The 12219-nt window shown below is 33.3% G+C and overlaps 2 protein-coding genes and 1 pseudogene across 4 annotated transcripts; 1 reads left to right on the forward strand and 2 right to left on the reverse strand.

The window, feature by feature from the left end:
• Positions 1-1667: 1667 nt before the first annotated feature.
• Positions 1668-2882, forward strand: LOC120133853 (annotated as a pseudogene).
• Positions 2883-3112: 230 nt separating this feature from the next.
• Positions 3113-6433, reverse strand: LOC120134454 (probable 1-acyl-sn-glycerol-3-phosphate acyltransferase 5). Of its 2 annotated transcripts, none has more exons than XM_039150892.1 (4): positions 6350-6433; positions 4893-5617; positions 4541-4671; positions 3113-3861 (listed from the first exon to the last, which is right to left on the reverse strand). In XM_039150892.1, exons 2-4 carry the CDS (start codon positions 5453-5455, stop codon positions 3437-3439), a joined length of 1119 nt encoding a protein of 372 aa, XP_039006823.1. In that variant the 5' UTR covers positions 5456-5617; positions 6350-6433; the 3' UTR covers positions 3113-3436. The 2 variants fall into 2 exon arrangements, with proteins under 2 accessions (XP_039006823.1, XP_039006824.1); XM_039150893.1 differs by lacking the exon at positions 6350-6433 and adding an exon at positions 6107-6124.
• A 2520-nt stretch (positions 6434-8953) lies between these two features.
• Positions 8954-11988, reverse strand: LOC120134722 (4-hydroxy-3-methylbut-2-enyl diphosphate reductase, chloroplastic-like). 2 transcript variants are annotated; one of them, XM_039151163.1, is made up of 10 exons: positions 11616-11988; positions 11062-11261; positions 10718-10897; positions 10459-10590; positions 10281-10355; positions 10086-10191; positions 9901-9995; positions 9543-9728; positions 9362-9448; positions 8954-9149 (listed from the first exon to the last, which is right to left on the reverse strand). In XM_039151163.1, exons 1-10 carry the CDS (start codon positions 11878-11880, stop codon positions 9072-9074), a joined length of 1404 nt encoding a protein of 467 aa, XP_039007094.1. In that variant the 5' UTR covers positions 11881-11988; the 3' UTR covers positions 8954-9071. The 2 variants fall into 2 exon arrangements, with proteins under 2 accessions (XP_039007094.1, XP_039007093.1); XM_039151162.1 differs by having other exon boundaries at positions 11062-11258; positions 11610-11987.
• Between the last annotated feature and the right edge of the window lie 231 nt (positions 11989-12219).

Below are 12219 nucleotides of genomic sequence, written 5' to 3' on the forward strand. Positions count from 1 at the left end.
AAATTTAAGTTTTATAAAAGATTTAATTTTATCAAATTGAATCAGGTCTAAATCTATCAGATATATATATATTAAGCTATGTAAAATATTGCATATATAACATTTTTTAATCAAAAAGAGAGAGGATTGAGTTTTTGTTTCTTGGAAAGCAAGTTTTAATCGCAAGCTCGAGAGATTGGGATAGTTACAAAATGCAAGTTTTGAGTCTTACAAAGCAAATTCCAAAGTTGCTTTGATTGACAAATGTCGCTCTTTTGGAGGTATCAACTAGGCAAAGCAACCAAAAGGGTAAATATTTCTCTCTCCTTTCTTCGTTAAAGTTTCGCTTAATATAAAAATAAATGTTTAAATTATATTTAAATTTAATTTTAAGAGTTTAAAATATCTTTTATTAAAAATATGTGTCTAACATTTCAATTAACGGGCGAATTTAATGACAGACAATTAAAAACGTTAGACACCTATTTTTAATGAAAATTTTTTAGACACCTAAAGTTAACTTTAGGTATAATTTGGATACTTAATTTTACATTAAGCCTAACGGTTCAAGTGAAGTTTTAAGCTTACTTCAAAATTTTCCAACTATTTTGAGTAATCGTGTAGGATACAGCTTCACCAAAAAAACCAAATATGTACATAGAAAAAAAAAGTTAAATCTTCATTAAGTCAATTGAAGACTTATAATATATGAACTCTTTTGCATGGTAAATAAATCATCAATGTTCCGTTTGCAAATATATTTGAAAATTTAAAATTAAATTATTATGTAAATGATAAGAAAAAATACATATGACGAATTTTTTTATATAAAAAATTGAGAAATCATAAGCGTTATATTTTAAATATATTATTATTTATTTACATTATCTTTAAAATATTATAAATTTAAATTTTATGATTGAGATTCCCAAACAATACTTAAAAGTTCAAGTGAGAAATAAAATCTCCAAATTACCAATTTATTATTATTAGAGAATGGTAACTTGAGAAAATAATGGGCGGGCGGACTTTATAACCAAAAGTTTGTGTTTTCTTTATCCGAAGAAAAAAGACTTCAACTTTCTTTCTTCCCGAGCACACCCTCAACATGTCAATCTTGCCATCTTGGAGCCTAGGCCCAACATTCTCTCCTGTTGTTTTACATGGTAGCTTCTCTTGCTTTATATGGTAGGCTTTACAGAGCTGTAAAAAAAAAGATGAGGCCTTTCTAGAGATAGAAAGAGAAAATGAACATACATTTCTTCCCGCGTTTCCCATGCTCCTCAATCCCCACTTCTCATGCGTGCGAGCCGTTCTCAAATCTCTTTTAATTTTGTTCTCTTGGTTCTTTTAACGGTTCTAAGCTTGTTTTTAAGCGTATTCATCTTCAATTCACCTTCCTAATTGCTTTTTGTTGTTTGCTTCCTTTGTTTCCAAGATAACCCATCCAAACTTTTCTCCCTCATTTTATTTCTTCTTAATTCCAAATGTTTGTCTTCTGATAAACATTCAAAATTTCAATACCCTTTTTCCATCTGGGTTTTCAAGATTTTCTCTTTTCTGGGCATTTTTTCTTCTAAATTGGTAGTGTTGATTTGGAGAAAGTAATCCATTTGTTCTGCTCTTCACCTCATCTGTTCATAATCTGTTTGATATAAGGAGAAAAAAAAAAGATTGCAACTTTCTGAAAACCGGATTTCAAGCTCTGGGTTTCGATAATCTTTTGTTCTTTGCTTAAATCTGATCTGACGGGAAATCATGGGAGCAAGAGAACAACAGAAAAGTTATCGACATCTTCTGTAAATCTTAGCAGCAATTTACAGTACACAACTGAATTGAGTTCCTATGAAGCAGCTTGCAAGCTAGACAAGGAGTTGCATACATTCGACACCAATGTCCAAGCTCGAATCAATCATGTCATCAACACACTAGCAATAGGTGTCGAGGTCCGAGCCCTTTCATTCGATTCACTCAAAGAGGTAACCGGTTGTCTTTTAGAGATGAACCAAGAGGTTGTTAAAGTTATCTTGGAATGCAAGAAAGATATATGGAAGAACCAAGAATTGTTCGAGCTCGTCGAGGAGTACTTCGTGAACAGCTTGCAAACACTTGATTTTTGCTCTGCCTTAGAGAAATGCCTGAAGCGTGCCCTAGACAGCCAATTGCTGATATTAATGGCTCTGCAACAGTTCGAGGAAGAAAGCGAGGTTGGAGGGAGCAAATTCGCAAGGACATTGGAAGAACTGAGGAATTTCAAGGCGGCCGGCGACCCTTTCACTGACGAGTTCTTTCAGATCTTCCAATCTGTTTACAGGCAGCAAATAGCTATGCTGGAGAAATTGATGCTGAGGAAAAACAAGCTCGACAAGAAGTTTAAGTACATTCATTCATGGCGTAAGGTATCGAGTATGATATTCGTTGCTACATTTGCTGCCATGTTGATTTGTTCAGTCGGAGCAGCTGCAGTGGTGGCACCTCCGATTGCTGCCGCACTTGCCGCTGCAACATCGATCCCGTTGGGTTCGATGGGAAAATGGATTGATTCTCTGTGGAGTAATATGAAAATGCATTGAAGGGACAAAAGGAAGTGATTACCTCAATGCAAGCAGGCACATATGTGGCTATTAAAGACTTGGATAACATCCGGGTTCTCGTCGATCAATTGGAAATCGAGATCGAAGTCCTGTTGCAGAACACGGATTTCACAATAGAGCAAGAAGCAGGGAAGATTGGGATAGATGAGATCATAAAGAAGCTTGGGGTGTTTATGAAGAATGTAGATGATTTGGGGCAACAAGCTGATATTTGTAGCCGGGATATTAGGAGAGCAAGGACTGTTCTTCTTCAAAGGATCATAAAACATCCCAATCACTGAAATCATTTGATTTCTGGGAATTTGACCTGCTTCAAGTTAATTCTGACAATCTTGACAATAAGTGAACATAATGATGTTCGATATTTGAAGACTATAGTATTATTTCATTCCTTTTTCTACGTATGTTTTAGGTAAGATATTGTTATTTCCCATTTGGAAAATGTTTCATCGACTGTATGTGAATTATTGATTGAAGTTTTACCATACCAAATTTCCGAACAAAGAAAGGGCAGGACCTTACCATTTGCACAACTTTGCAGCATTTTATCAAGAGATTCCGTACAGTTATTGGAAGTTCGAGCCTAAAATTATACTTTCAGTACATAACGCCCTACAACAACATTGATATCTGAATAGAACATACTCGAGATTTTAACGGGATGGATTCTCCGTCGTGACTCTTTTCTCATGTAGTATAACCACGTGGCACGGGATATTTAAGCTCCCAACATGAACCTCCACATTCAGGTGATGCTGGAAGCCATATTGAATGAAGTTTTCCGGCAAGCACTTCTCGATGCTGCTTATGAATGAATAGCTATCAAGTTTGCATGATAAAAGGAATTGGAAGAAAAACTTGGTTTAAACACTAGTTTTGACAAAGTTGAAGATTGGTTCCGGACGGATGTTGAAATAAGTGGCAGAAACCATATAGGACGAAGATAAGGATACGAAAATCTTAAACCAAATGGACGAGAAAATAGTTAAAAATGTGCATCCACCAGTCAAGATGAGCACCAGCATAACGTTTACGAGGCACTTGAATGTAGAGAGGTTCGCTTCTGTTCCATGTGGAGGGAAATAACCTTCGGACTTGAAATTTGAAAGCAATTGATCCTTAAGTTGGAATGTATCCATTAACCAAGCAGTTACTTCCCTTTCAGACATCGGGACATCATCCAGGGTGATGCGTCTGATGTGAATATGAACTTCGGAAGGGTCAACCCCAAAGGCATTATCCAAGAAGGATGGACAGTGATGCTTATATCCAATGGTCACATCGTAAACTGCAAACAAATAAGTCATGAAAATCTGTCGAAGTGACTAAACTGGGTTTATTCAGATGAAATTTCATAGCAAGTGTTCTCCTAACAATACTAGAGATTACAAAATAGAATAATTGAGTTTATCCTAAGCTCAGGTTTCAGTCTTACTGGAGCCTCTTCGAAACCAAAAACAAGTTTTAATGGTTTCATAGATCTACAAGTCACGCATCCTCCAGGTTTCTTACACGTCAAATGTGAAATTGAGTACAGAAGCAGAACTAGTAGAGGTGTTCTTTTAAGTACACTATTACAGACTGGAAATTCAATTTTTATTTTTGTCATGCAAAGTTTGGAACTCTCTACCTAGCCTGCTATTTCTTGAATCTGAAAAAGAAAAAGGATAGGTCTGAACTAAAAATCTTGATCAGCTCTAGACCAGACAAGAAAGCAAGTGTTGTCGTAAATAGGAAAAGCTCAACACTTTCCACATTGTGAAAGCTTATTGGTTACTCCAGGGAAAAAATAGATGAAGTAACATGTTTGTTACCAGTGTCAAAGCTTGATCTACAACAACCTACCACAATATGGGCTAAAAGGGTCTTATAATAAATAATCTTCTGTCAAGGATATATCAATGTGTAAAAGGTTAAAAGACAAATCCACAGGCAACCGATAGATGGGCATAAAGAAGAAAAACAACCTGCATCCAAAGTGCTCCTCAAATCTTCCAAGCAGGCATTAAAACCCTTTGATTTTGGAAGCAGCAAATTCTTTAGGATGGGCAAGCCATTTTCAAATGCATATTTTTGACTTCTTAAGCACTTCTGATCACTGCAAGAAAAAGCATAATTAAAGGATTAGTGCAATGCAATTGCATCAACAAAGAGCTCAAGGAAAACTAGTAATAAAAATCATGGAGAATCCTGCAAGCAGGAAACCAGTGATAAAACTTCTCCATGCACTGTCCTGTTCAAATAAAACAGGACGTTATCAAAATAAAAGAGACAATAAAGGGGATATGACACATAAAGCCTAAAAGAAAAGGAAAATACGTGAAATCTGTTCCTTCAGGAAAGATTACAAGCCAAAGAGGATCCCGAGGATCTTTGAATGTTGAAAGCATCTGGCGCATGTTTGCCTCATCAACCTCCCACTTCCTTTCCACAGGGATGAACTCCAAAATATGGAATGCCCAACCAAATACAGGTAATTTCATCAAGCTGCTCTTGAGTATGTACTTTATGTATCCCAGGCAATCTTTCCTCAATGCAAGGTCCCACAGATACATCCAGTCAACCTCGGTTCTGTGGTTGCAAATAAGCAAAACACGTTCCCTTGCAGGAACATCATCTCCAGAAAAAATGACTTTGGTTTTGTTTATTTTCTCAAATAGAAAAGGCCATAAAGCTAGCCAAGAACTAAAGAAGAAAGCTGTTACTTTTCGACTGTAATGTACGCTGAAAAGCCTCAATACAACAGTACTAAAAAAGCCACAATACAATATCATCATAAAAGCTGTTGAAAGTAACACTAGCAAGCATATCAGACCCCTAATCACCCTAAGCGGGGTCAATTTACGATGCCTCAGTTCATGATTTACACTAGAAACTTCCATTTGTTACAACCCCTAATTAGTACCTTTTCAAACAAAATAAACTGCACAAACTCTCTATGATGAAATCATCTACTCAAAAACTAATCAACAGGACGCCTTGCCCCAGGCAATGCATGCAAAAAATTACTCAAAGAAACAGCGAAAAACAAAACACCATCTACCCTGCAGAAAACAAGAAGCAAGCATAATGAAGTTAAACAAAACGAAAGTAGAGTTAAAAATATTAAAAGTTCAACCAGCATTTAAAGGATGAAGACGAAAACACAACATAACATCCATGCTCTTCCTTGAAAAGCATGATTACTTACTACTAGCATACAACGTCTAATTTCAGAACCAAAATAGTAAGCCATTATTACTTCACTTCAAAAGGCAGTGCAAACAAACAGGAACATTTATCAAAGCATTTAATAATGTTTTCCAAATTAGTTTCGAATCGCATCCTTCACCATACACGGGGCTTCTATTACACGATGCCACATAAATAAATAATACAAGCTCGTTAGATTCTACACTCATAAAAAGCTGAATAAGCTTAGTTTAAAAAAACTCCAAATCATGTTCGAGTAAATAAACACAGATACAAAAAGACAAAAGGTCATCATCTACCTAACCGTAGAACAAATAATAAGTGGAGAGAACAACAGTTACTAATCTTGCTAAGAAAGGAACGGATCTGAATGCCTGGATAAGATGTTGCTTAAAATCTAAGTGAATAAAGCAAAATATATTGAAGGATCCTGTTTGGTTGCTCGGAAAATTAAAGAACTCAAATCTTAGAGGAAAATGCAGCAAATTATCTGGAGGTATTTAATCGGCATACAAAGAATGCTACTTAAAAGTTCACAAAAAGATTAAAACTATCTGGAAAAAAAATTGGGGAAAGTGAGTTACCTTTATATAGTTAGGGTTCAAGTGTAACGGTAATGAAAAAGAATCTGCCGGAAAAATCGGAGAATTTAGGATTTTGCTCCATTTGAGAAGGAGCTTAAGAGGCCGAAGGGTTTACAAAATGGGCAATGAATTCAGTCCAAATTACCAGTCCTGCCACCATCTATAGCTATTTATTGCTTTCTATTTCAACAGTGAAAGAGCACGAGTGAACAAAATTCGATTTTACTTTAAAAATTATTTTTTCTTTAATTTTGAATTATTCGAATTGAATTATTTAAGTTATTCGAGTCGAATTGAATTATCGAGTCAATTTTGAATTTGAATTGCATTAAAATTTTAAAATTTCGAGTCACTCGAAAAATCACAAATTTAGCTGAATAGTTTAATAATTTTATAATTTAGTCACTAATTTACTTATTCTTTCAATTCTTCATTTATTTTAAATCTATTTTTATCAAATTTAAACCACATGTTCCTAAACTATAGTAGAATACCTATGTATTTTAAATTTCTCATTTTGATAATAAATTTTTATTTTTTAATTTAGTCCCTCAACTTTTTACAATTCCCTTATTTCTTTAATTAATCCTTCATTTTAAGTTTGTTTTTTATCAAATTTGAATCAAATGCTCATATATCACTATAGAATACCTATATAACTTTAATTTTTTAATTTTTTTTACTAAAAATATACTATCTTATTTAATTTAGTGTTTTAACTTTACATTTTACTCAATTTAATTTTTTTACTACAATTGTTTGCAAATTCTATGTTCTCATCAATTTATTGACTTCTTTATATTTTGGTTAATACTTTACCCTCCAAATACCTTCTTCAAAATATAATATTATAAATATATTTTATAATTTTAGATTGCATTTAATATATTAAATAACATCATAATATGAAAAAAAATATATGAAAATATATATATATAGAAAGTCAAAAAAATGGAATCAATTTGTACCATAATAATATAAATAATTAAATTAAATTTGTATAGAAATTCGAACATATTCGACTCAACTAGAATTTCTTAAACTCGACTCAAATAATAAATATTTCAAATCAACTTCGAGTTATAAAATACGATTCAACTGGAATATCTCAAAATTTATTGACTCGATCAAATGCTTAATTGTATTAGGGGTGAGCAAAACCTGACTAGACTAGAAAAATCGATTTTTTCGACTTATTCGACTTGAAAAAACTCGACTCGACTCAAAAAAATTTCAAATTCAAATCGAGTTGTGAAATACAACTAGAATAACTCAAATAACTTGAAAGTTTTAGTAATTAATAGATTAATTTTTAAATTTAAATTGAGTCTCTCGACTCTATATAATATATTTTTGTCACGTAAGAAAAAAATATGTATATGTATATATATATATTGCATATGATTTGTTAAAAAAGATTTAAATTGGAATCAAGTAATTCATAATATTATAAATATTTACAATTAAATTTAAACAAAAACTAAAAAAATCGACTCTACTTGACTCAAAAAAATTTCAAGTCAACTTCAAAATATAAAATAAGACTTAACTCATCTTTTTTTACTCGACTTGATCGAATGCTAGAAAGATTGAAAGCTAAGTTAAAAACATAACCAACATTTAATTAAAACTTGGGTCAACTATCGGAGTTATCATTTCAATTTTCTTTATATTTAATCATCGATTTTGGGGGAATTTTTCTATCACTTACATTATCAATTATTATATTTCAAATTACTAAATCATTAGTTCCTGAATCTAATTTTTAGTTTTACCATTGAATTTTAAATAAAATACTAATTTGATCTCTAAATTTTAAATAAAATATTATTTTTGATCTTAAATTTTAAATAAAATATTAATTTAACTTTTAATTCAATCAAAATCTCATACCATCAGCCATCACTCACTATCATCGTTATTGATCATGGTTGTTGACGACCATTAGATCTTAAAATCATTACTTCATTCTTTAGTCTTTCAATTTCATTTAAAATTAAACCATAATAATAAATATATAATTAATATTCTTTTAAAAATAAATACAACTAAAATGTAAAAACCTTCAAAAAAAAATTAAACCTTTAATAAAAACAATATCCAATCAAATCATTTAAATTACATAAAATCATCAATTAAATTCTTTTGCATCAAAACCTTTTAAATTCAACCAACCATCTATTGAATGATGGCAAAACAATCGACATGACAAAAAGATTTTTCAACATTTCACGAGAATCTTTTCCCGTTATGAATTGAAAACAGTTAAACATGGCTTTAACAAAATTAAATTTAAAAACTGAACCATCTTCGATCGCCAGAGCGGATGGTTTGAATCCGAAATGTAACTTAACGGTTAAATTTAACGACAAACACCTAAAATGTAATATCGAAAATACAAGCACTTAAAGTTAACTTTAGGTATATAATTTGAACACTTATTTTTACGCATATATATATATATATTATAATTATATGGTGAATACAAATAGTATATGTTCAAAAACTCTTAATCATTTGTTAATAAACACTCATTTTCCTATATACGCGGTATTCGAACCCGAGATCTGATAATAAATTTATCAAATAAGATGTTCAAATATCTTACGAATATTTAACCATTTGATTTGAAGGCAGACGCAAATTACAGTCGGATCTTAAAGACTAAAGAGTCCTCCATTTTAACTATGCATTCACCATCAATACCAAAACCTCTGTGAACCTAAATATTTATGCTACTGCTTGCAAGGCTTCCTCCCGTTTTTATGTCAAACACCTTAATGAGTGCATCTTCAACAACCTGCTTATATCAGTTCATATATCAAATATTGTACGATAAAGCCGGCATTAGCGGTTGCAGGCTGTGAAGCCATTACTGCAAATGATGAAAAGATGGAAAACGTATGCACAAGCGTGCTTGTATGTGCATATACACACATCTATACATACACATATTTATGTGTGTGTGTGTTGTTTTTGGGGGGGGGGGGAGTTGTAATATAAAAGAATTACCTTATCTGGCGTGGAGGCACCAGATGTAACACCGATAGTGATATGACCCTCTGGTAACCAGTTTTCTGTCTCAACAAGCTCCCCATGCTGGTACAATACAGCATTTGCATGATTAGAATATGAAAATCGCCATTACAAAACCCTTTTCTCTAGGCTCGCAAGATTACAAGTTCGTACTTACTTTCAATTTGTGAGCTATTCTGTTTCCTGGACCAATTCTCTGTTCACTGTCGATCCAATATGAGGGAATCCCACGATCCTCAGAAATTTCTTGAAGGTGTGAAGTGTTGCTTGAGTTCCATCCACCAACCACCAACATAAGATCCAAATCTTCCTCCACTAACTTATACATAGCATCTTGTCGATCCTGCAAAAATGATGATAAATCAGCAGCTTTAATTCAGTGACCAATATAACAAAGGGTATGCAATCGGTGAAGGGGAAGAATACAAGAAACCATGAAGTTTTCAATAAAAAAATATATTCACAAAATAATAATAATAACAATGAAAACCTTTTGTCGCAAACATTAGACTTACTTGTGTTGCATCACAAATTGTGTTAAAGCTTATGAAGTGATCATTGATATTTCCGACTCCATATTTTTGCATCATTGTCCTCTCAACTAACTTCCCTGTTAAACCAAAATGTAATGCGTGTCATGAGCAGTAATTCCTTGCGAAAAGAAAGGGTGACATATAGCAAGTGCATAAGTGCAACTCACCGATTTCCTCCGTCTCTCCCTTAAGCATTGTAGTTTGGTTTGCAATGCCAAGTTTTACTAGGTCACGATCAGGATCGAACCCCTCTGAAGTAGCATGTTTGAATTTCTGTGGAAGAGCCAATAATCATCTAAACATTTTTCACAATGCTACATATATTTTTGACATATGATGAAAATAAGAAATGAAGGCTATACCTCCATAAACGCTTCTTTGGTGGAGCTAGATCCATAAAGTTTACCTCCAAGAATGTAATCACAAACATACATTGCCTTTCATTGATCAAACATCATGGAAACAAACAGTTTTCATTTAGTAAAAATCACAAGATATCACCAAAAAGATAGAATACCAGCCAGTCACTTTAGGACATACCTCAGTCATATCCTTCACAATAATATATGTTCCAGCAAAAGATGCAGTCGCGATTGTCTCCTCGTGAGCATATTTACCATGAATGATCGAAGTGTAGTCTCCTTTCTTATGCTTCTCTACAGTGTTCCATACCTACATAGAAAAGAACATTTATATGTCAAATGAATAAAAACCAGTTGTTTCCAAACATTGAAAAGCTGCAAAAATCAAAAGAATTGGAAGCAATCATTAGCTACACCAATCAACTGGAAGATGATACCTTAGACACCCAAGGACAAGTGGTATCAACAATTTGCACATTTTTGTCATTCAAAACCAACATCTCATCAACTGCAGCTCCAAAAGCAGGTAAAACCACAACATCACCCTTATCCACTACATCAAATTGTTTCATCCCTTCCTCGATAGGAATATTTTTAACTTCCATCTCCTCTAACCGCTGCATTAGAAAAAAAATACTATATTTATGCAAAGAAACTAAATAGGAACCGAGACACCTTGCGCCGCCGCCGTTGTTCGGTCCATGAGTTTATTATTAAAACTTTAGAAAGTATAAGCTATTAAAAGAGAACACTGGAAGAGAAGAGTAAATCTATAGAGTACCTTATTAACAGTTGGATTGTGGATAATTTCATTGGTAATCCAAATTTTCTCATTAGGAAACTGTTTTCTCGCTTCATAAGCAATTTGAACAGCTCTCTCAACACCCCAGCAAAAACCGTATGCTTCTGCCAATTTTACCGTAACATTTCCCCATGTATACTCGTTTCCGTTTTCCTTCAATTTCTTTATGATATCACCTGAACATAATTTCCAAAACAAAATGATAAAATTATTTTGCCAAAATCCAAATTAAAATCTAATTCTAGTTGTGTTTTAATCCCTCCACTGCCTAAAATTTAGAATTTAATCCGTCTACTGTAATTTTACATACTTTGATCTATTAATAACAGTCTCAGAAACGTTGTTTAAAACAACTTTAAGCATGTTCATTAATTATACATGGTTGTCTGGATTATCAATTTGAATCTAGTAGTACAGAATCAAATCATGTCCAATTAAAATATAGAACTAAATCTAAACTTCAGCGCAACAAAGGACCAAAAAGGCAAAACCCCACCGGAATTTGGTTGTTAAGAACAAAATCTTACTAGTATTATACTCTCGATTCATGAGCTCGAGAGTTTCCTCTTTGTGTCCGAATCCTTTCCGATTGTAATTCTTGCTCCTCGTCAAGTTATGCCGAAAGGACTTGGCATCGAAGTTATCGGTATCCACCGCAACGGAAGAGAAAGAAGCGTCGGAATCGGCGGAACATCTGACCGAGAAAGGTTTCCGTGAAGGGAGAGCTCCGGAAATCCCGCCAAAACGATCGGGACCGATGCGGATGGAGAAACGAGATAGTTGCAGAGAAGTCGTCATTAGAGATAGAGATAGAGATAGAGATAGATAAGGAGAGAATATAGAGGGAAACCGGCGCAGGTCAGCAAAGAGAGTGAAAAAGTTATGTTTGGCGAAGTGCGCAATGCGCATTTTATTAGTTTTTGGGACAAGGTTTGGCATAAGCACCACGTGGATTTCGTGGTCTACTGGTTTGTACCCAATTTTTCTCGATTTATTTGTGCCGTTTATTTTGAAAGGATCTTTAGCTTTGGGTTCTCTATCGGGGTCAGTATATTCTGCATTTAGTCATTTATTTATTCTAATAATTTTATTTTTGTAATTTAATTATATTTTATAAATCATATTTAATATTTTATT

This window comes from Hibiscus syriacus, unplaced genomic scaffold (assembly GCF_006381635.1).
Source record: "Hibiscus syriacus cultivar Baekdansim isolate YM2019G1 unplaced genomic scaffold, ASM638163v2 tig00110597_pilon, whole genome shotgun sequence".
NCBI classification, from domain to species: domain Eukaryota; kingdom Viridiplantae; phylum Streptophyta; class Magnoliopsida; order Malvales; family Malvaceae; genus Hibiscus; species Hibiscus syriacus.